Source organism: Carassius gibelio, chromosome A17 (genome assembly GCF_023724105.1).
Source record: "Carassius gibelio isolate Cgi1373 ecotype wild population from Czech Republic chromosome A17, carGib1.2-hapl.c, whole genome shotgun sequence".
NCBI classification, from domain to species: domain Eukaryota; kingdom Metazoa; phylum Chordata; class Actinopteri; order Cypriniformes; family Cyprinidae; genus Carassius; species Carassius gibelio.
In genome coordinates, this window is record NC_068387.1 from 24,691,301 (window position 1) to 24,716,576 (window position 25,276).

The 25,276-nt window shown below is 34.7% G+C and overlaps 1 protein-coding gene and 1 long non-coding RNA gene across 2 annotated transcripts; one reads left to right on the top strand and one right to left on the bottom strand.

Annotated features, from left to right (window-relative positions):
- Positions 1-12: 12 nt before the first annotated feature.
- Positions 13-24,988, bottom strand: si:ch73-242m19.1 (uncharacterized). Its single transcript, XM_052620217.1, has 46 exons — positions 24,747-24,988; positions 24,018-24,090; positions 23,801-23,911; positions 23,602-23,715; positions 23,322-23,516; positions 23,066-23,150; positions 22,005-22,156; positions 20,954-21,106; positions 20,761-20,862; positions 20,445-20,600; positions 20,189-20,259; positions 19,989-20,115; positions 19,319-19,522; positions 19,036-19,228; positions 18,203-18,327; positions 17,822-18,022; positions 17,624-17,745; positions 16,115-16,343; positions 15,602-15,804; positions 14,283-14,435; positions 13,970-14,063; positions 13,689-13,897; positions 12,813-12,924; positions 12,675-12,724; positions 12,380-12,556; positions 11,089-11,206; positions 10,826-10,988; positions 10,593-10,731; positions 8,887-9,034; positions 8,716-8,811; positions 8,469-8,633; positions 7,500-7,708; positions 7,255-7,393; positions 6,236-6,356; positions 5,967-6,082; positions 5,222-5,371; positions 4,800-4,853; positions 4,562-4,729; positions 4,314-4,466; positions 3,699-3,833; positions 3,457-3,609; positions 2,399-2,608; positions 1,301-1,421; positions 1,166-1,216; positions 966-1,087; positions 13-804 (listed from the first exon to the last, which is right to left on the bottom strand). The coding sequence occupies exons 1-46, from the start codon at positions 24,881-24,883 to the stop codon at positions 691-693; spliced, it is 6,393 nt and encodes a 2,130-aa protein (XP_052476177.1). The 5' UTR covers positions 24,884-24,988; the 3' UTR covers positions 13-690.
- On the top strand, positions 10,734-12,821 carry LOC128031802 (uncharacterized). Its single transcript, XR_008188173.1, has 2 exons — positions 10,734-10,922; positions 12,415-12,821. It is a non-coding gene; the product is annotated as an uncharacterized LOC128031802 (long non-coding RNA).
- Positions 24,989-25,276: the final 288 nt, after the last annotated feature.

Sequence of the window (25,276 nt, forward strand, 5' to 3'; positions counted from 1 at the left end):
GCAACTCCAAACTATTTGTCCAAAAAAAACAATTTATTTAAGTTTTCTATGCAACATTCCCCTGGAAAATTGACTCAGTGGCATAAAGTTTTTCAACCAATATTCTATAATAATAATAATTTTATTTTTATATACGTAGTGCCTTTAAAACAGCTTCTTATGGCAAGCTGAAGCTGATGAGAAGTTGCCCATTATTTTTTAATTATTATGTTTTGGGACATCCATGCTTTTATCTCGGAAATACAATGTGATAAGATAGAAACATACATGTTTTGATCAGCCTTGGAGTGAATATATATCTGAGTTGTCTGTATAAAAATGATAATTAAGCCCAAGTGAGCTTAAATGCAATCCCAGGGGAAATATAGAAATGCTAAAAAAAAAAGTAAGGGGCCTAAAACTGAACCCTGAGGAACACCCATACCCATACAGACAAAATGTTGATGATCAGAGAGATATAATCTACACCAAAAACAGTTTCAAGATGGTCAAGTAAGAGATTGTGATTGACAGTATCAAAAGTGGCACTAAGATCAAGAAGGAGAATACAAAACACACCCGAATTTGATGCTAATAACAGGCCATTGGTGACCTTGACCAAGGCTGTCTCAGTGTTAAACTTAAAATACTATTACACACGTAATTATTTTTATTTATAAAATGAAAAGCTATCAATTAGTGTGGTTCAGATTATTTGTGACCAAGTCTAAGATTCTGGTATGTCAGGTGGTTGGAAGAAGCGTTTCCATCAGGAAGACTGGGTAGCAGCGCCTCTGAAATGTCCAGACGAAGACGATTGGTGTTCTATGAAATAGAAAAACGTAATGTTGTAAGAGATATTTAAGTTCACAGTCACACCACATATTTCATGTTCTATGTGCTATGATCAGGCTTTTATTTAAAGGGACAGTCAGGAAAAAAGACTGAGTATTTTTGGTTGGACTATGGCAGTTTAAATGACTCACTGTTTTGGGTCTGTCCAGAGGCGTCCATGAATCTCTCCAACCCATTTCAGTACTGAGCTCCTCAGTTGTGTTTATAAAGCTACTGTTTGTAAAAGATATAACCGAGTTGTTTCTGACCAAACCTGCAACACAACAAGCCACAGAGGTGAACAAGTCAAGATTAGAAGCAAAAAGACAAAGAAAACGACTGACTGATTTACCTGCCGATGCATTTCTTAAAAGCAGCCTTCTTGAGGACGAGCTTTGGCGTCCTTAAACATGGAAAAAGTGAGTGATATGAATACAAATGCTTCCTTAATGCTAAAAAAGGTAACAGAATTCAGTATTGTAAGCACCTGAAGGAAATGTAGATTTACACAACACTGACTCAAAACTGTGGATCTGACTTTGTAGTTTGTCCACCTGCTGGAACGCTTCTTGTTTCAGGCTCCGCTCCTGATGAAGCTTACCTTTCACCTTCAAAAAACAACATACTTGACATTTATGCATGTAGCAGATGATTTAAACTATAGCCAAGTCATATTGCAGTGAAGGTATGCATTTAATCAGTTCATGTATTAATTCCCTGGGAATTGAAGACATGACCTTGGTGTTGTTAGCATTGTGCCTTACTGTTTGAACGTTTACAATTAAGACTTTCACAAGAGGTTTGATTTAATTGAAAAAAAAAAAAGTTTATGGCAAGACACTACAGGTGGATATGTTGAAAACTGATATCACTAACAGATACCACTAAACTTCCTCAAATTGATTTATCAAATAACATTAAGACAACTGTATGTATTACAAGTTTCTGAAATATTATTTTTAAATATGCAAACGATGCATTATTAATAATTATTATATAGCAATAATTTGCATACATTTCCAGAACACAAGTTTGAACATTGGATAAAACCAGGTTCAAAACCGTTGTTAAATATGTGATGTGAGTCCAAGTATGGTGTACCATACTCTGAATTTATGCTCTGCATTTATACCATCCACACACAGCCGTGAACACACACAGCAGTGAACACACACACAGTGTGAACACACACTGTGGGCAGCCATTTTTGCTGTGGTGCCCAGGCAAAAAAAGGAATAAAATGAATAAAATGTTGTAAAGATCAGCTGAATAATTTATTAACCAACCCCTCTATGAAACCTTTAGAATATAGATAAAAAAAAGTTTGGTGCTGCTGAAATGGTGAGAAAATGGACTTTAAAGATATGCATTGCAACTGAAATCTATGGAAGCAAAATTGTGGTATAAAAACACTTTAATGTGTATTTTGAATGTGTTCTTTATACTAGTCAAAAATAAGATGTGTTGGGGACGCATATTACCCCAAAAGTGCATGAAAAAACAAGAACAAAAACAGTGGGTTTGCCTGTAGAGTCTTGACTTAACATTTATAATAATCATGCTAAAGCCCGCAGTTCAGACTCACGTGTTTGACTTGCTTGTGACTGCGTTGTTGCCATAGCTCGGTCTCTTTGCTGTTTCTCTCCAGCTGTGCGCTCAGAGCCCTGAGTTGACTCTGTCTGTCCTCCATGTCTTCCTGCAGCTGCTCCAGACTCTGCATGCGCAGCTCCTCCAGCTCCTGTCGGCTCTGTGTGTCTCGTGTGGAGCGGTGCTCCATGTCCTGCAGCTTCTGAGACTGCATGACGTGTAAAGTGTTAGAGTAACAGTACTGGACTACTGTACCAGAGTATTATGTTGGGGGATCTGGACTTTATCTGAATTCTGATAAAAATGAATACAGTTATTTTGGTTTCAGTGAGATCCTATTATGGATTTTATTAATATTTTAATTATTTTTTAATTTTATGTTAACATTTTATATTTAAACATACTATCATATTTCGTTCTTTTGTCGTTTTATTAGTTTTAGTTGTTTTTAATGTCTACTTTTTAATTTTTATTTCAGTGTTTTGGTTTTTTAACACATAACCTAAACTAAATTAAAAAGCTGAACTAGCTGAAATAAAACAAGTATGTTTTTATATTTTTTTTTGTTTCAGTTGACATTTATTTCAAGTAACAAAATGTTTTTTATGGTTTTAGTTTAAACTTGGTTAACTATGAATGAGCATAACATTTCTTAATTATTAAATTTTGTATTTAAAAATTAAAAAATAATTTTCATTTATTCTAATGTGACAAGAGTGAGTAAAGGATGAAAATTTTAGCTGAAATGTTACAGGTTTCAGCATACTGCAGTGTACTAGAGTTCACATTGTCACAACAATGAGAAAACTATGATTTTTATAAAGTTTTTGCATCAAAATCTCTACTGTGTCTGACTTTTAATTGTGTGAAATCTTTGCTAGAGTTTCTCCATTTCAACTTTTTCAGTACTTTTTACACCCATAGACTAATATAACAAGATTCGGTCTGGAAACATTGTATACATTTCAGGTACTTCCTGTCTTTATGATAGCTCAATATGCACACAGCAAAGCCAGATTCTCAAATACAAAGATGAGAAGACTGAGAGTGTGGTACCTGCTGAACGATCTGTCTCTGGATCTGCTCATATTGGCTCTTACACTGCAGCATGGCCTCCTGAACAGCATCCAGCTCTTGTTTTAGACCAATCTCCTTCTGCTCCGAGATCATCTTCACTTTAAGAGATTCGGTTTTACACGACACCTCATTCTGGAAACACACAGGAGCAACATTCAGAGTTACTTCAGGCAGAGGCTAGCTAAAGCCTGCTATTATTGAACACATGATGTGATTAATACCAGTTTCCACTCTAGCAGCTCTTTCTGTAGTTTCTCTTGAGCGATCACCAGCCTCCAGTGGTTAAAGGCTCTCAGTTTACACACAAGTCCAGCCAGCTTACTATTCTCTGCATGAAGATCTTCTAATACTTCTTTCTGAATAAAACAAAGAGATACAATGTTGAATGTCACAAAGAAAGGCCCAAGTCACATTTCACCCCCATTTTGCATAAAAAAACAAATCAATACTACATTGTTCATGACAATTTAACACATTTCCCCCAAAATTTACCTAATTGTATTGTAAATCTAGTTTATAAATCATATAATAATTACATATTATATTGAATTCAATTTTAACAACATACACCAGTATACTTTAATCCAACTGCACTTAAATCAAAGTAGTCTTGTTTTTTTCACATTAGATTAGCGATAAGAAGAACTTTTCACATTAGAAATGAAAAAGTCACAGAAAATCTACATGGTCCTAAAATAGGCCTTTTATCTACATGATTATTTTCATTAATGTATTAAATATTTGGGAAATGTGCTAATGTACAGAGATAGATTTTTGTTTTTTACAATACAACTTTTGGCTATTCCCTTCTAACAAAGCTCACTCTCGTGGTTCACCTCATGAAGTGTGTGAATGAGGGTCTGGTTATCATCAGCGGAGGATAATTTATTTTTCAGTTTGATGATTCGGTCCACGCCTTCCTTCCTCACTCTGCTCACCAGCTGTCGCACATCATGCTCCATATTCACATGGTATTTGTCCAGACGTGACTGTGGGCGGCACAGAGAGCTGAGCCAGCTGACATCGCTCTACACATAATACGTTCAGGTTTGAATATTTTTATGAAATCATAAAGCTTGCACACCTTCAGTAGAAGGCATGTGGAGAAGAGCTGGTGAACTAGCGTGTCGTAGCGCTCTCTGTGTTTGAGGTTGAGATGTTGCTCTAAGCTTCTCTTCTCCTCCTCTAGTTGACTGACTCTGGCACGCAGAGCCGTGATTTCAACCATCATCCCACGACACACATCCGCCACCTGAGATTAGATGAGTTTACTGAGCATGTACTGAAGAATCACGGTCATATACGCACAAACCTGAGCTTACCTTTCTGTAGGGGTCACTAGCATGCATTTCTTTGGCTTCCAGCTCTTTAACATCCTGTAGATACAGATGTTCACAGATGAGAAAGATCTTGCGGCAGCTCCACTGGATCTATCACTTTTTATTCAGCAAGGATGCATTAAATTGATCAAAAGTGGCAGTGAAGACATTTCTAATGTTAAAAAGATTTATATTTCAAACCAGTTCTTTCGAACTTTCTATTTGTCACAGAATTCATGGTTTTCCACAAAAACACGAAGTAGCACAACTGTTTTCAACATTGTTAATAATCAGAAATTTTTAAAATAGAATTAAAATAGAAAACATTTATTTTAAATGATCAGTTCACAATATATCAGTTTTACGGTAATTTTAGCCTTGGTGTGCGCAAGAGAAACACAAAACAACAAATATTGTAGATGTACCTGCTCTCTCTGGTAAAGAAGTTGTTCCTGCTGTTGAAGGATGTGCTCGTAAAACTGGGAATATCGCTGGAAGACGCTCCGCTCGCGATTCATGATAGAACAAGTGAGTTCAGTCAAACACTCCTGCAGATGAGCGCCGGAGAACGTCACCTGGAAAACACTCACTGTTTAAACATCAGTCCATTACATGACATATGTGTCATTGAAAAACTCTACCGTAACCATTTGTGACCCTGGAGCACAAAAGCAGTCTGAAGTCTCTGGGGTATATTTGTAGCAATAGCCAAAAATACATTGTAATGGTCAAAATTAGATTTTTCTTTATGCCAAAAATCTTTAGGATATTGTATAAAGATCATGTTCCATGAAGATATTCTGTAAATGTCCTACTGATTAGTAAAATGCATTGCTAAGAATTCATTTGGAAAATTTTAAAGGACATTTTAGAAGTATTTAGATTTTTTTGCACCCTCAGATTCCAGATTTTCAAATAGTTGTATCTCGGCCAAATCCTAACAAACCATACATCAATGGAAAGGCTATTATTCAGCTTTCAGATAATGTATTTCGAAAAATTGACCCTTATGACTGGTTTTGTGGTCCATATACTCTTTCAAATAAAGGTGCATTATTGGCATTGAAGTTTCCATCAACCTTTCCAGGTTCTTATAGTGGAAAAAGGTTCTTTAGAATATTACAAAGTTCTTTTTTTTTTTTTTTTTTAAATGTAGCAAGAAATATTTACCTGTCCATCAACAATCTCACGCTCAACACCTTCAAGCAACCGCTGGATGAACTCCTCCACAATCTGCGGCCTCTCTAGAGAGACACTGTGCTTCATCGAAGGCCGTTTCCACAGTTCTTAATGACATGAAGAAGACCAATGCGTTTCAGAGAGGACGGAAATGTTATAATATACTAAAGATATGAGACCAGAAGTTTATTGGCTTTCTAATGACAGCCTGCAGAGAGAATCAGCGTCATCCTCCCGTCGTGCTCTGTGATGCTGGGTACCTGCGGGGAGCTGGGCATCATGCCGTGAGCGTTCTGACATCACTAGAGTCGTTTCACTGTTAATCCTCTTCTGAAGCGCTCGGATCATTTCACACTCTGTGATCTCCAAGAGTCTCAGTAACTACAACAAACAGGCAAAAACATACTGACATACTGTTCAAAACAATGGTTCAAAATAAAAAACAGCTAAACATAAGTGTTATTTTAGTATATTATTATAGTTTTAATTTATATTATATTTTGATATAGATTTAATGCTTTAGATTTAATTTAATGTTTTATACAGTTTTCATTTTAATTCATTTTTAGTATTAGTATTTTAGCAAATTAACTATTTAAGTTACTTAATTTTGTATTTAAAATTTTAGTTTATATTTATTTTATTACCAGTTTTTTGTGTTCATATAACTTCATATATAGTATATAGTTGTAATTTATAATTCATATGATTTTATAGTTTTTATTAATATTTAATAAACACAAATTTATATTCAATTTAAGTTTACTTTTATTTTTTTATTAATTTTGTTCTGTAATTTTTATTAGTTGTTTTTCCCTTTTAAATATTAGCATTTAGGTGTAATTTTTATTTTAGTTTTAGGTTTAATTCAGTTTTAGTTTTAATTTATTTCCAGTTTTAGTGCTTCAACTTAAACTTCCATTATAATTCATAATTTAAATGGCATTATAGTTTTTGTTTATATTTTGAATGCATTCAGATTTCATGTAATTTTGCTTTGATTTCTACAAATGTTGCTTTTATTATAATTTCGAATTAACTTTTTTTTTTTTTTTTTTTGCTTGTCATTTTTTATTATTATTATTATTTTTTGATTACTATTTAGGTTCTATTTTTTTATTAATTTTTTTTTTTTATTTCAGTAATTTTAGTTAGGGTTATTTGCCAAGGCAATATTTACAATTTTCGTTTACATTACATTAGATTTTATTTCAAATGAAAGAAATGTTCATAGTTTTATTTTTAGCTAACTTTAACAGCCATATTTCACATGCACTACCTGCCACATTTTAACATCAACTTCTGCTGCTCCAGGTGGTGGAAGAACAGACTGAGTCTGAGACAACAAAACCTCATATTCCTTCTCCTTATCCATCTGCTGGGCCAGAGCTTGCATGCTGGGAAAGTAAATCTCAACCCTACAACACAAGGTCATGGGTCAGGTAAACACATACTTACTGTATTTGTGCCACCATAAACCTTAATGAAAGAGTGAGTGTTTAATAGTGATGAAATGTTCATGACCTGTAGAGCTGAGACAAGTGTTTAAACTGTGCAGTGGAGTTTATTTTCACAACACCCGTCTGTCGTTGAGTCCAGCTCTCTTTAAGAGCTTCCATCTGCTTCCAGAGCAGTAAAAATCCCCGCTGCTTCATCAGGGACTCTATGGGGTCTTGAGTTTTAGACGCAACCTCTGTTATCCTCTCCTCATTTCCCACATTATCATTAACAACCTGAACGATGACAATGAGATAAATGTGCTTTAACAAACAGAGATGTATGAACACATTATGAATATGCACGCTCAAGCTACAGAAATGCAGAACAAACACCTCAAGATCAAGATTATTTTGTCACAAAATGTAGTATTTCTTTGAAATGCAATCTTGTCATTCCAACTTTTACTACTTGTGGTGGCTACTTAAGAGTGTTCCCACTTTTTAGTGGCTTTGGTTCTGGAAGATTTTTCCCATAGGGTTTAAAAAAAAAAAAAAATATTTGTCAATGAGTTGAAAGCCATGAACCAAACCAACCAGCTATGAGGTGAATCACAACATTACACACTTTGATTTGAAGCAAAAAAAGAAAAAGGTAGAAGACTAGCTACATAACAGCATGCACTACAATCCTATGAAGCATTGCGAATGACATAATATAATTCAATATGATGGTGAAATATAAACCATTTGTTTAGAGTAATTGATTATATCTGTAGAAACAATACATTTTCAGTATATTGCAAAAAATGCAAGTCGTCAAATTTTTGCACAGCATCATGGGAAATGTAGTTTTTCTACCACAAATTCCACAATCATTTCAAGTTGAAAGAATGTCGGCTTAAACAAAAGCATATAAAGTCAATAAGCAACCTCTGAGCTCACAGAAGGTCTGTCTTTAAAACTTTGTAAGTTACGACTGTAACTCGACTCTTGTACTTAAATCAGCTTTCCAGTTTATAAACTAAACGGGAGACGTTCTTAAATTCTGAAGTACTTCTCTATCAGATGCTGTGGTGATTTCGGGGTCTCCTGTGGTCTGTAGCCGGAGCAGCGCTGCATCTCTTCCACTACTCAGCACATCATCAATGATCAGGGATACGCCCAGGATCGCCCCATTAGCCTCCATTCTGCAGCGGCCATTCAGATCACAGAGGCAGAGCTACAAAAACACAAGATCACATGACCCCGATCCCAAATGAAGCAGAGGAAGATTTTAAAAAAGTATTTATAAAGTAACACACCTGCATGTAATGCTCAATCGGTGAAACATCCCATATACTCAAAGGATGCGATCCATGGATTGCAATGAAAGATCTCCATGGATACCATTTCTGGGCCTGAAACCACATATAAAACACTAAACACTAGTGAAGGAGGAACATGAATGCTGGACAGGCCTGGTGGTCCCTCACCTGAAGGCAGGCTGGTTCCAGCGGTTCAGGAACAGAGAGGAAACTGGCTCCTCCCACCAAGCTGTCACTCATGATGGGGAGGGCGTGGCTCATGTTTTCACTCACGCTCTGATAGGCCGAGAGGTTTCCAGAGGAGAGGAACGCCTCCCTTGTGGTGAAACAAAAATGGAAATGCCATGTTTTAAAACTATGTGAATTTGCATAAATAACAAAATATAAAAAAATGTGATTACTATTCTTTGTATTGTATTACCTTTGCATCAAATTACAAAAAAAAAAAAAATCGTTAACGCTAATGCACAGGTTTTTCCTAATGTAGCGTCTATCGGAGGGATGGTACAGTAAATTTGACATTATTCTCTCTTCTGACCACCGTTATCAGTCTCTCTCAGTTTTTCCCCTTTAAAAAACACTACCGTGGAGTTTTTCTATTGCTATTTGAGCAAATGGGAATGCAAAAAAATATATTTGTGGTACTTCCATTCATCGCTCTATGACAACGTCCACTGCTGAGAAACCCAGAAATGTGAAAAAGATCCATAGTAGACAAAGGTTTGCTGCATTGTGATTGGATCTTGATGGACTAACACAAGCAAAATGTCAACAGCATCAGATTAGGACAGCAGCCAGACACTTCTTAGAGGGCAAGAAGACAGACCTCTGGTAACAAGCATGGGACTTCTCATTGGTCAAGATGCTGTTTCTGCCTTTCACCCACCTACAGACTGATTCCTAAGGTTTTGGCCTGTGACCGCCATCTCCAGGGGTACAGCAGCAGTGGGTGAAACAAATAGAGATCACTCCGATCAAACCTTAAACTGATGCAAACTAAAACACACCTATCTTATATTTAATCAGAGAAATAAGTGTTCTCAGTAAGAGCGATGTGTAGTGCAACATCTTACACAAACTCAGCTGTTAGTGGACAAATGAATGCATGCATGACAGTTCAATCTTTTAACATCATGTTTGGACTTAATACATTCGTAACATTTCCAAAGGTATTCTGCTTGTGGTTTGGAAAGTGAGAAGGGCATTAGTAAAACTTTAGACACACTTTTCTAACTTCTAACTTTGTTTGGACTATGCAAATAAGCTCCACAGGAACTAAAACTTTAACTACGTAAAATGAAAACCGAAAATTATAGAAATAAAAATAAATTCAAAATATTAATACAAATTTTTATACTAAAATAACATGGAGATTACTGTTAATAAAGCAGAAAAAGTATTTAAAAAATATTTATGAAGAGGTTATTTCAGGCTATCGGATGGTAAAACCCACAAATGACAACAAACAAAAAAATATTCATTATATTTTTGGACAAATATTTTTACCTTAAAAATGCTTAATTATTATTATTATTTTAATAATAATAGGAATAATAATAATAATAATAATAATAAAAATAATAATAATATGTACATTCACATCTATCCGAAGTTGAAGAAAACTAGGAAATGTTAATATATATTACTTAAGTATTATTTCCTAGTGTTTTCAAAATATTTGTTTGAAAATAAAAATAAAAGCTTTTCAAAACTGTATGAATCCAGCATGAAAACAAACATTATTTTAATATTACTTTGGAGCATGCAGATCTTTAGAATACTAGATCTTTCAAAAACGTTCTCCTGTATCTCAATCTCAAACTTCATTATTTGTCACTGGCCCTAACACTGTGAAATCTGTAAACGATCAGCACCTGATCATGTAGCGCACCGCGGTATCAAAGCGCAGGAAGAGCACGTCTCTGTGGAGCTGCAGGAGCCGCGCGACAGCCTCTGAACTTCTGGGCTCACAGAGAGAGTCAATCTGTCGCTGGACGTCCCACAGTTCAGACCCTTTGGACAAACATCAGAGCATAAGGAAACACGGGGCTGGACAACACACAATATCAGCTAAAAACAAATGCGTTATCATATAGTTATCATATACCGATGCTCTCTGAGCCGCCCCAGTCTGCTGTGAGCCTCTGAGCGCTGCTGGGACTGAAGGAAGTGTTTGGATTGCCCAGCCGAGCAAAGCTCACCAGGTAATATACCACGTCATGAAGAGCTGAAATAATCTGCAGTGTGTTTTGAAGAGCCTGGTGACATTCCTGTAACAAGAATCCACTGAAATCAGCTGATTCAAATCAAAATGATGAGGAAAAAGTGTTTTAATGAGAACTGGGACACTGTGTCGTGTTTATTAGTCACCTTCTCCTCTAGAGCTCTGAACATGAGCAGCACTTCAGTGTAATGAGGGATGAACCACAGGTTCACCAGACGCTTTCCATCAGCTGATAACAGCCTTCTGGGACGAGGCTGAAATGTCCTGAACAGACAGAAACAGTTATGGTTTAGATAGACATTTACTCTGTGGAGACTGATGACACTTAACTCACTTTCTTTCTTTGTTTAGATTGACTATTTGGTCTATTTTCTATGTAATGTATAATACAATTTAAACATTTAAAAATGTAAGCTGACTATCTATCTGTTTATGTATGCATGCATCTATTTTTTTCATGCATTTATTTATTTAGTCTGTTTTGGTTGTTTATTTTCCCCCATTTTTTTAATAATGCAAAAATTAATCAAAACTATGAAAAACATTAAAATTTTAAGCATTTTAATTTAATGCATTAAAATAAAATATCTATTTTTGTTTGCTTGTTTTAAAAAAAAATGTTTGTTTTAACTATTTTGCACATTTTTATAATATAAAATCCATCAAAACTATGAGTAAAATATAAATCTAAAATAATATATAATCATTTCATTTAAACTTTTCACTACCACCATTCACTATTCTTTGGAAGTCTGTTCCCACTGAATAAAAATAATAATAAAAAACAAGGTAACTGCGACTTTTTATCCCACAATTCTGACATATCTTGCAATTCTGACTCTATAGCACACATTTGCAAGTTATAAAGTTATATATTTTTTCTTGCTATTGCAAGTTTATATCTTGCAATACTGACTTTATAACTTACAATTCTAAGCAAAAAAGTCAGAATTGTGGAATAAAAAGTCACAATTACCTTGTTTTATTTTTTATTTAGTGGCAGAAACGGGCTTGCATACTATAGAGCCCAATTACATTGTTTTCAACATACAATATTAGTTTTTTATTTTCTGTTTTAATTTTAATTCTAATAAAAGTTTGAGTAATTGAGTAAAAGTTTTTGTATTTTAAATAATATGTCTATGTAGTTTTTATACATTTTTATTTCAGTTTTCTTTATTTTAGTGCATCAATGAAAATGAAAAATGTTGTTTTTTGTTACATTTATTTGTATTTATTTTAGTTAACATTATTTTACTATAGGCAATGAAAATATTTTTATAGTTTTCATTTCATTGAACTATAATTATTTTGTTTTGATTAAAAGGTTTTAAGCAGATAAATTCAACATGTCCAAATGTCTGGCCAGCAAAAAGTCACATGACACAAAATTGTCTGTTCCATAAAATGGGAACCGTCTGTCTGTATTTTCTTCACCTTGGATCAGGACACAATCTGTCATCTGACTGCAGCTCTGATCTGGATTCATCGGGTGTTCCCATCACAAAGTAATTGTGACGGATGTGTGGCACCTCATCCAGAAGTGAGGAGAGACTGTGGCAAAGAGCAACTATCTGCCCTCGGACACAATACTCTGACATACGCTTGTTAAATCTGAAAGAGACACATAATCATAGCTGATGCAGAGAACACCATAATATAAAATGTAAGGCCATTTCCTCCTTTAATTGAAAATAAAGAGAGAGAAACACTGTTTACTGACTAAACATACTTGTGACAGAACTCCAAAATCAGTTTCCTCTTGATCCTGCCCACTTCTTCCTATTGAGAGAAGGACAGATGGATGGATGATGGATGAAAACTAAGGTGCATTTCCATTTATTTTGCAAATAAAATCATGCTCACATACAGAGTTTAACTTCAGTGCACTCATCTGTTCTTTCTTCTTTATAAACGTGTTCAGCATTTCATCTCGAAGGCACACTTTCTCCAGCTGAACGGACACAAAAGCGCCTGCAAGCCTGGATTAAAAAAATCAATTCACACAATCATTCCATACGCAGATAAAACACACCCTAATGTCCATTTTTGGAAAACCTTAAATCCAGATTACTTCATATATTGGTGAATTACACAAAGAATTGCTTTGTATTTTGTTATAGAATAAGACCTGTAAGAAAAGTGATAGAATATAATTATTTTTGATTATTTAAATAAACAAGTTAAAGGCAGAGAAACAAATACTAGCATGATGTAAAACACTAAAGTTTTTAAAATCTAAATATTTTCCTGCATTTTTTTTAAATACTTTATTTATTAGATTTTTTCTTAAACATATCAAAACCATAAAAAACATTTTTTTTAGATTCTGCATTTTTTAATATGTCTTTTTTCTTATGTCTTATTTTTATTTTGTTTTCAGTTAAAAATAATAACAAATTCTTAACTCAAGATACATTAACTGGAGATGTAAGTTTTTTATTTCATTTTTTTATTATCAAAATAATGTGTTTATGTTTAAAACAAGAATAAATATTTGTCAGAGCGAATAGAAAAATAAACTTGTTTTTTTACCTCTGAATTAAGTTTATTTATCTCACCCCACTGACAGACATTTTTTTCCTTTGTTTTAAGAATGAATATTTTTTTTTTGTATTTTTTTTTTTTTTTTTTTATATCCTGTCATGAAAATAATGCTTTCTTTTTTAATTTACATTTTCCTAATGCAAAATGCACTTATGGTGCAATATAATCTAGACATGTTCTGGATCAGTTTTGTGCAGACCTGTTTCTGGTAGCTAAAGCTTGTTTCCTGGTTTGAGAGGAAGTAGTTCCTCCGTGCTGCAGCAGCAGGTCTGTATCTGAAGACTGATCCAGCTTCTCTGTCCAATAGCATAAGGACGCTTGTTTAAGTGCACCAATCAGAGCGTTCTTCTGCACCACCTGACACACCAGAACCACATGCAGGTTCTCCAGGCTGGATGGATTCATGAGCTGAAGGACAGAGACACAAACTCAAACCATTTATGTACTGAACAAAAATAATGTGCATCGTCATGTGATTACCTGTAAAACACCTTCTTTAGATTGAAAGTTAAATTTGCCAATTTGACTCTCATCTAGCTCCTGAACAGCGAGAGGCAGGCTGTTTGGGACAAACCTATAAAACAGGAAGGGAGATTTTTAATACGGTTAATACTTGTGTAATAACTGTGTGCAATAGTAATAGATATGCTAACCTTAAAAAAATACTAAAAGCAGTATTTAGACACGACATACTTTATATACTGTACATAAATTACAGTTTTCAACAGATGCTGATAGTGATGATAACAACCCGAGCATGACATGGGTCTGTATTAGTCCTGCAGAGTTTTACCTGTCAGCATTCTGTTTGTCGTCCTGAAGGGTCGTGATGAACACAGGAAGCTGTTTTGGAATCTCTTTCCGCACAGCGAACTCAAACTGCACCGGCCGCAGGTACAAATGAACTTCATCAAAGCCCGTCAGTCTGGCCACTGATTTATATAATCTAGAGCGACATGACAGAAGACACAAGACATGCAGGTGAGAGTCTGATGACTTCAGCTGCTTTTTCAGTCCTCATTTTAATAAAAGACCTAAGAGTAAATCAACTTATGAATATTTTAAAATCTTTATTACAAACTGAGGTCCATTAATGTTGTTATTGTAAATTGTGTTATTTATGTTTATTTAAATGTACAAAGTTAGAGGCAGCACATATATATTTATGTGTGTGTGTGTTACATTATATTTAAATGTAACCATTTTCATTTGTTTACAATGGCAAACTGCAATAGGCCATATTATGATTTTTTTTTTCATCTGAGATCCACTAACGTTATTTTTTTTGGACAAAAGCGGAATTTTAATACAGCACAATGATTTACTTTTTATACAATAATTTGATTTATTTACTTACTATTTAAAGGCAGCACTTGATGCTGTATTTTTGTCTTTTTTCCCCGACTAATATTATAGTTATTTTCACTAATATCTCTTTTTCCCCAAAAAACTCCAAATCATTTAATTTTCTATAATCATATCCCTCTCTTTCTGACTTTAAACATTAAAACAGTATATTTGCATGCTGTCATGTCTGTCAAATGGGCTTCAAGCTATTTGTGACCATGGACCACTAAACCAGTCTTAAGTCCCTGGAGTGTATTTGTTGCAATAGCCAGAAATACATTGTTTGGGTCAAAATAAAAAAAAAATTATTTTATGCCAAAAAACATGAAGTATCATGTTCCATTAAGAAATTTTGTACATAACCTTTTGTAAATATATCAAAACTTAATTTTTTATTAGTAATATGTATTGCTAAGAACTTAATTTGGACAACTGTAAATGCGATTTTCTCAATATTTCAATTTTTTCAGATTCCAGATTTTCAAATAGTTGTATCTCGGCCTAATAAAGTCCTATCATAACAGACCATACATCAATGGAAAGCCATTTTATTCAGATGTTGTATAAATGATGTTTAAAAAGTTGTATGACAGGTATTGTGGTCCAGGGTCACATTTCTGCTTCATCCTGCATCGGGGAAATAACAGAAGGAACTGAATACTAGAACTGGATTGAAGTGTTGAATTCTGCATTAACAGTATAATGTATTTGGTTTTTAATTTTCAAAAATGAAGGAAAATTTGGACCGCTCAGCAGAAACTCAACTGGGCCAGGTGTTGGGTCTCTGCCGCTGATTCAGTGATGCGATGCCGGAGCGTGACAAGCTCCAGCAATGAGCAGAACGTCTTCAGCATGAACAGCTGTCTGTCTTTGCCCTGCTTCCTCTCCTGTTCCTCTGCAGATCTCACAACAGTCCGTCCCAGCTCTCTTACCAGGACAGGGTCCTCGATGAACCCTTCGGAGAACAACTAAAACAATACAGAACACTGAAACTGTATCGGACACCTCTTAAAGATGTTTGCATATCGATTATAACTTTATATCACTGTGAAGTGACAATGCATTGAACACAAAATTAAGCAGTGTGCTAGTGCAGAAAACAACCTTTGTCTGATGCACTTAAAAAATTATCATTAAGATGAACAAATAAGTATCTTTCTGACAATAAAATAGAAAAGACCTTTTCGTTTTTACCTATTATATCTCCTCTAAACATTACAAAAAGTTTGACAGTGGACTCTCAGTTTATTTGGAGAAACATAACAAGAGGACACATACATCTCTCTGGATCTGAGAGCTGTAGGTTGCACCAGGAGAGGAAAGCAAGTGCCAGTGTCGCAAGGCCATTTTCAGGAGACTTTGCTCCAGTTTGACTCTTTGAGAAGGTGTTTTCGATCTGTGCAGCTCACACAGTTCAGCAAAGGCCCGTTCAAGAGCCTCGTACAGCCGTGACGCCAAACACAATGAGGGGTGAATCTCTAAAAAATACACACTCTTCAAAGCAGGCCTGCAATGAAAGTACAAGGAGGTAAATACACACTACTGGTCAAAAGCTTGTAAAGATTAAGATTGTTTTTTTTTTTTTTTTTTTTTTTTTTTTATAATATTTACTGTGCAATATTATTACTGTTTAAAATACATGCTTTCAATTTTAATATACTTTAAAATGCATTTTCTTTCTGTGATGCGCAGCTGTATTTTCAGCATTACTCCAGTCTTCAGGGTCACAAAAATCATTCTAATATGCTGATTTACTGCTCAAGAAACATTTATGATTTAATATTATCACTGCCATTCAAAAGTTTGGGGTTACGTAAGATTTCAAATTAATTAATTAATTAATAATATTATTCAATAAGGATGCATTCAATTGTTCAAAAGTAGCAGTGAAGTCATTCATATTGTCACAAAAGATTTGTATCTAAAAATAAAACTGTTCTTTGAACTTTAATCATTAAGGAAGCCTAGAAAAATATAAAAAAGAAAGCGCAACAATTCTTAATTTCCACAAAAATATTAAGCACCAAAAACTGTTTTAACACTGATAATAATAAGAACTTTTATTAATAATTGAGTGCCAATAATAATAGATAATAATTATGCAGCAAATCAGCACATTAGAATGATTTCTGAAGGATCATGTGACACTGAAGACTGGAGTAATAATGCTGAAAATTCAGCTTTGCATCACAGGAATAAATTACGTTTTGAAATATATTAAAATATAAAACAGTTATTTAAAAATACATATACCGTATTTTCCGGACTATAAGTCACACTTTTTTTCATAGTTTGGCTGGTCATATGACTTATAGTCAGGTGCGACTTATTTATCAAAATTATCTTGACATGAACTGAGAGAAATGAACCAAGAGAAAGCATTACCGTCTCCAGCCGCGAGAGGGCATGTAATGTTTTCTCTTGGTTCTAAATAAATGTAACTTATAGTCCAGTGCGACTTATATATGTTTTTTTCCTCATCATGACGTATTTTTGGACTGATACGACTTATACTCAGGTGTGACTTATAGTCAGAAAAAAAAAAAAAAAAATATATATATATATATATATATATATATATATATATATATATATATAAATATATATATATATATATATATATATATATATATATATATTTTTTTTTTTACATGACTTTGGCATTGCTAACACCATGCTTCACTATAGTCGTTTCACGAATTACATGTATTACATTATGTGCTGAGTAAACAGGATACATTTGACTTTATCTATGTTGCATTTAAGGTTTATTATTGGGATATTTACCTGCTTCCACCGACTGATACCAGATGTTTAGGGATGTATTTTGGTGGCAGGCCGTATTCACTAGGACAGTCATTCTGTCCCTCCCTCCATATTCTCTCCAGATATTGTCTCTGCTCATCAATCTAATGTTCAGAAAACATCAGAGAAGGTGAAAGCTCAGGTGAGTTAAACATGATTAAAGAACAAATGTTCGGATACCTGATTGTTCAGCACTAGTTTGATGAGCTGTTGGTGGCTTTGGAGGCACACAATAGTGTCCCTGTAAGCTTGAACAAAATATCCAGCAGTTAAATCCATCTGTGGCCTTCTGTGCATGACGTCTGTGATGACCTGAGCCAACCTGAACCATTCATCTGGATCCGTGACATGCTGATATGCCTCCAAATAGCAATTCAAGAGCTGCAAACACAGGATGGCATTTTATCACTGACATAAAATATATTTAAATAGAAAACCTTTGTAACAATATTTCACAATATTACCGTTTCATTGTATCTTTAATCAAACGAATGCCACCTTTGAACAGCAGTGTATGGTAACATTACACATGACATTTAACTGCAGTCACCTGACACATACCTGGATTTTGTGCTCCAGAAAATCTTTTTCACATGTCCATATGTCTAAAAACACGGCTAACCGATCTACATCCATTCTAGCCAAGGCATAAAGTTCTCCTCCAGATCCGTCTGAGGCATGTGATTCTGACAGAACAACATGAAATGGTAATTGTGAAACACATATTATAAATTAAAGGTGTTTTTACACTGCTGAGTTATGCAAAAACGTGTTAAACCATACAAAAATATGACCATGTAGCATTAGAGATGACATCAAGCCCTCTTACTTTTTCTCATATTCAATCACCTGACGTTTAGAAGCAATCTTCACCCTCTAATCAATTAAACATAGCAAAGACCTATTGTTTTCTTGTTATTTTAGAATAACTGATATACTATTATTGTTTTGCTGAATATTTAAAATTTTATTTTGTTTTTAGATTTTTTAATTTCATTACTTTGTTGGTAATTTTGTGCTTTTTTATTGTAAAATTAGATTTTTTTTAATATGTCTAGTTTTTATAAAAGATTTTTTAGCTTATATAGTTATTTTAGTATTTCAAGTTTTCAAATTTTATTTAAAAAACTTTAATTGTTTCTCTCTCTCTCTCTCTCTCTCTCTATATATATATATATATATTTTTTTTTAAGTTAACATTTAAGTAATGAAAGAGCTTTTATAGTCTTAATTTTAGTTAAGTACCTTAATTTTAAAGTTTTGCTTGTTGCAAATTTCGTTGCAATATGAGTGAGTCATTAAAAGAGTTGTAAAAATGTATACGCTAGTAGACAATTTGCATATTTAATCATAAAAACCCACAGGAAGGAGCATTGAAGAGCTTCTGTCCTGACCTCTTCTCCTCTGTATGAAATGAGATGCTGTGAGCAGCAGATGTTGCTCCAGCTCCTCCAGGTCCATCAGGGCCACGTCATAGACGATGTAGAGACCTCGGTGGTCCTGCGTGTGGATGCAGCTCCCGTCTGTGCTGTAAAAGTCATGGAGGTTCTCCACCTCAGGAAACTCCATAAACTCTGCACAGTGGACCTAAAGCGGTGCGGAGATTTAACACTCTCTCCCTTTCACATAGCATTGTTTTTTTCCTTAAAACACTGCGTGAATCTGCAAGTAAGGAACCTTATAGTCAACTGGACTGTTGTAGATGTAGTGATGTGATCCAAGAGCTCTGTTTGAGCCATCGTCTCCTCTAGCAGCATTCATCCAGCCCGTCTCCTCCATACTTCTCACCAGATCTCCTCCAACCAGCTCCAGTCCTGCAGTGTCCATCACCAGAGTCCTCTCCACTGACCGCAGGTAGTTTAGCATGCTGAGACAGGTACGCTACACAAATAAACATATATATATATAACTAAAATAAAGCAAAACAAAACCCTTATATCGATACCAGGAGAAATAACTCATGCAAAACACTGCTTTCATGGAACCACCATGCTATTTATATGGCATAAGTTCACAAATATGAAATTAATTTAAAATAAATATTTTTTTACCAACATGATGAATTTAGTAGAGTATGGTGATCATTGCATCATTTTAATAAAACAACTAATTTAATAATAATGCTGTGATTATGATCAATAATATTATAATTGTGATTATGTATTTGCATGACACACTTCTAAATAATCATGGTATTACCATGTAAAAAAAAGAAAACACTTTTGCATGGTACACATTTTAAAAAGTATGGTAAAACTCTGTTGCATTTTGACGCTTCTGTAGATGGAAAGATCATAACCTCTGAAATCTTCTATATCTATAATGGCAGTTTTTGACAGTGTTTTACCTTAAGTTCTCTGATCCTGAGGTGTCTCAGGTAGATTAAAGATGCATAAGCTCCTCTGACTGTTACAGGATCTTCAGCATCTTCATCCTTCTCAAGACGATGAGCACCACTGCTTTCACCAGCAATGCTAGAAAACAGAGGGCTGTTGACAGATACCCTCACACACACTCACAGACATATTTCAGTGTTTGGAAAATTACCCTTTATTCTTTTTCTCAGAGTTTTTCTGATCTGTGTATTTAGATAAATTAGAAGTCTGTCCAGGGGCCACCTGGGAACACAGGAAAATAATGTGCATACAATTAAAAAAATATGTTATTGTTTTAAAGTTAACAGGAAGGATTAATATTTTCATTATTTCTAACAAAGTACACTAAAGAATTGTTCACAATAAGACCAGGACAGGAACATGTATTTGAAAAGAAAACAGAGTCTATTGGTTACACAGATGTTCACCTGAAACATGTTTTCTGTGTCGTAAATGCTTCTCCATATGTCAGAAGTTTCTTTGAGAGTCGCTGTGCTGACGGATGAATGTTTTGTGGCTTCTGGTTGACAAACAGATGCAATGTACTGCTTCAAAGCATCAGTCACTTTCTGAAGATCGGACTCCTTTAGAAGAAGTGCAAAACAGGACCAGTATAGTAATGCTGTATACACAACTAAAGACAAACTGCATGTGTGATAGAACTAATACTGACATTAACCCCCCAAAAAATGACGAAAAATGTTTAGTGCATTATGTAAAGTTGTGGTAAATTCAGCCTTTCACCTCCAGGAACTTGCTGTGCATCTGGAGAAGTTCATCCATTGATCTGAGCTCCTTGAGTTTAGCCATTTGTTTTTGTTGCCAGGGATCTCGCTTTGGTTTCATCTGTTTGTTTCCCACAGGACAAACAGTGTCATATTGTCATCATTTTACATTATGAATCACCACATCTAAAAACACTGTTCGCTTGTTTGACCTGTATATGAGGAATCCAGTTGGACTCTTTTCTGAGCGTCATGTTTGGACTCTTTCTCCCCCACTTCCTCTCTGTTGCTTCAGTGCTAACATACTGCAAGAAGGTCTTCATCACCTCCTGATTTTTAAACACAGTCCTGAACAGGTAGTTAACCTTCACAAATCACAAACAAATTATAAATAAACAACATTATCAATAATAACCATCTATATTTTCATAATGTTTGAGAATTCATCATATTGTAGACTTCATTTTAAAGAAATAGTTCACACAAAAATGACAATTTGCTGAAAATTTACTCATTCTTAGGCCATTGAAGAAACACTTTGTATCACTTGCTCACAAATGGATCTCTGCAGTGAATGGGTGCCGCCAGAATGAGAGTCCAAACATCTGATCATCACAATAATACACAAGTAATCCACACCACTCCAGTCAATCAATTAATGTCTTGTGAAGCAAAGAGCTGTGTGTTTATAAAAAACAAATCTATCATTATGATTTTTTTTTACAGCAAAATAATTAATCTTGTCTGAATCAGGAAGAAAAATCTGCACAGATTAAGCACAATTTACAAGCAAAAAAAGATCTAAACAAATATGTGCGTGGATTTTGATGTGAGAGGACAACAGGAGAAGGACTTCTTCCCTAAAGGAAATGTTATTTTGAATTATGGACTTGAATCTTTGCCAGAAACTATGGTTTAAATTTAGAAAAATCTTAATGGTGTATTTCTTTCTTACAAACATTCAGCTTTTGGCTTCACAAGACATTAACTGATGGACTGGAGTGGTGTGAATTACTGTGATGTTTTTTATCAGCTGTTTGGACTCTCATTCTGACGGCACCCATTCACTGCAGAGGAAGTGATGGAATGCTAGATTTCTCCAGATCTGTTCCTATGAGGAAACAAACTCATCTACGTCTTTTATGGCTTGAGAGTACATTTTCAGCAATTGTAATTTTTAGGTGAACTTTTATTTTATTTCCTTTTAATTTATTATTCATTTTTGGTTTTCACATAAATTCATCGTAATTAAATCAAGATTACCAGACTGAATAGCTCCATTTCATCTCCAGCTGTCTTGATGGTTCTGGTTTTATACTGGATGTCAAAATGTGACAGGAGGAAGTCCAGCTGGGTTTTAAAATCCTCTATATCGGTCGAGTGCAGAGGGACTTCTGACACCGATACAAATACTCCTGGATGGGTCAAAAACAGAGGAACATGTAGGTTTGTAACAATTCACTCGACTCATGATGCGATAAAATTCACAATATTGATTACATTTTTTTTTTTTTTTACAAAATGAAATTTAAGAAAAATTATAAATGAAAAAGTGTCCTTTTTTTGGGGTGGGGGACAAAATGCAGCATATTTCTTTGTGAAATTAAAAATATGTCAAATAACAAAACTAAATTGAAATTTAAAAACAAACCCCAAATAAAAAAATTAAAATAAAAGAAATCTCTTCATATATATATATATATAAAAAAATAAGACTTTGCCTGCGCTCATTAGATTTAAAACTAGAGGCAACCACTGTGTTTTAATCACAGTCCCAACAAAGATTCTACATACATGCAGCATGAGCATTTCTAATCTAAATTAGATTGTATAATTTCTAAATTTGAAGCAAAAACAGAACGGTCTGACTTTAATTTTGTGAAACTATAAAGCATCAGCACAAACCAAAAAATGGCTCCTGCATCAGCAGCACCATATGCGTGCGTCGCGGTACTTTTGTGAATGCACATTGACGACTGATACATCGGAGAAGAAATTGTTGAATAAAATCATTCTTTTTGTTTTCTTTGCAAACAAAAAGTCTTGTCGTAGCTTTATAATATTACAGCTGAACCAATGATGTCACATGGATTATTTTAACAATGTCCTTACAGCCTTTCTGGGATTTGAAGGTGATAGTTGTGTTGCTGTCTATGCAGGGTCAGAAAGCTCTCGGATTTCCCCAAAAAGATCTTAATTTATGTTCCAAAGATGAACAAAGGTCTTACAGGTGAGTAATTAATGACAGAATTGTAATTTTGGGGCGAACTATCTCTAATCTTGATTTCAACTAAAATACAAAATAAAATAAAACAGTTCTTTACCATCAAAATAAGCAGATGTCGTCAAATCTACAGTATTGGACATCTGATCCTCATTCCATTGGGTAGAAGGGAGATAATGAAGAACCTACAACCAACATATGATACAAATGTAAAACCACCTTGTTCTTTTAATCATCATTAGTTGTTAGTTGACAAATATCCTCCCTACCAGAATTAAAGAATTCAGAAATCTTAAACTTTCACATATGCTCTCCTTCATTCTTGAATATTTGGTTAGATTCTTATGTATTCTCACATGCAGAAAGTTGTGGATGCTTTTGACAGAGTGCAGATGGCAAATGAGCCACTGTAGGTAAATGATGACATCTTCCTGTGTGACCACGCTGACAGGGCTCTCCAAACCCAGCAGGACCTTCTCTCTGGACACCGCAAGACGACGTGCCCGTTGCACAGAATCCTCAAATTCACTGGTTAAATGTGTGATCTGTTTCTAAACAGAGCAATAGGGACATGAGGAATTGATTCATTTTGTCTATGAATGCACAAAAAAATTCTAAAATGCAGAAATTTTATACTTTATATTGAGGATATAGTTTCTCCAGGACAGTGGAATGGTGGCCGAATCTCCTCCATCTCAGCATCAGCTGGTATTTGCACTGTGCCAGTTTATAAGTTTGATCTGTGTAAAACTGTTGAGAATGGAGTCAAAAAGATCAGAAATGTTTTCACACACACGATTATAGTGTGAACACAATAAAACAGCTCATAAGCAACCTGATGCAGCAGTAAGGGCAGACTATCAGGTGTGTACTCTTGGGTCAGACAGCTCTCCATCTCTCTCTGAGCAACTTCTGCTTGAGACACAACAGGCTTTGTGGATGAAACCTAAAGTCACAGGTCATTTACAACAAGAAATGTCAAATAAACAGCTGCAGGCACATGCATGATATTAAAAACCTGAATAAGAACTGAAATGACTCTAAAAACTCACTTGCAGTGCTTTGAGGAGCACCTGCTGCCTCTCCATACGAAAGTAAGCCACATCTTTTGGAATATGGACAGAGCTGAAAAAGTTCGCAAGAGCAGATCATAAAAAAATGCCCTCATCCTCAGGCCATCCAAAACAGAAAAGATCTGAAAAAATGTAACCTTACATCACTTGCTCACCAATGGATCCTCTGCAGTGAATGGGTGCAGATCTGATAACATTACAATAATCAACAAATATGGATTATTGATTATGGAGTTGTAATGGAGTGTTGTGGATTACTTGTAATGTTTTTATCAGCTGTTTGGACTCTCATTCTGACGGCACCCATTCACTGCAGAGGATCCATTGGTGATCAAGTGATGGAATGCTAAATTTCTTCAAATCTGTTCTGATGAAGAAACAAACTCATCTCTTGGATGGCCGGAGGGTGAGTGAATTTTCATAAAATGTACATTTTTGGGTGAACTATTCCTTAAATAATATTCTGGTCTATTGGATACATCAGGAGGGAAAACAATAATCAATCAATTATAAGAGCATAAGGCAAACAATATTATCCTTCCACATCAAATGCATGTTGGGATATGAATATATCAAAATACGAAATAATCAAGTTCTATGACATTTTTAAATATGTAAATGTACATTAACTAACGTTAAGCATTACATAATTCGGTTAATAAGGATGGTTAATTACACTAATTAAAGTTAAGAACGCTATCATCTCACCTGTATGGTTTTGAGGATATTTTTTGTAAAATCTCTTTATCCTCAATCTGAGTTTTCAGAGCTTCAGTCTGAGCAGACAGTTCTTCTTCCAGCTGCTCTACTTTCACTGACGAGCCGAATCTATATTTCTGTGACATCTTCAAGTCACAATCCCAGTTTTATCGTATTAAATCACGTTCCGTCCTTACAACTCTGTATTAGTTGTATGTAGAGCAGTCTACAGCGCGTTCAAAAGCTATAAAATCAAGAAAACACAAGAGAACTTTAAAAGTGTCTCTACTGTATAGACGTTTGATACAATGTATTAGTGTTTGAGCAGTTGCTATAGAGACGCCAGACGCGCACGCACAAACTTTTAAAGAATGGCGGTAAATCACAGCTTCAGATCTAAACTTTGATTGGCGCAAGAAGTTACATATCACAGAACTTAATATAGCATACAGCTAGGGGCTCAAAATTAGAACTGTCAAACCAATCAAATGAGTAGTGTGGGACTATTTGATTGTTCTATTCTTGTTTGGATTGATTCC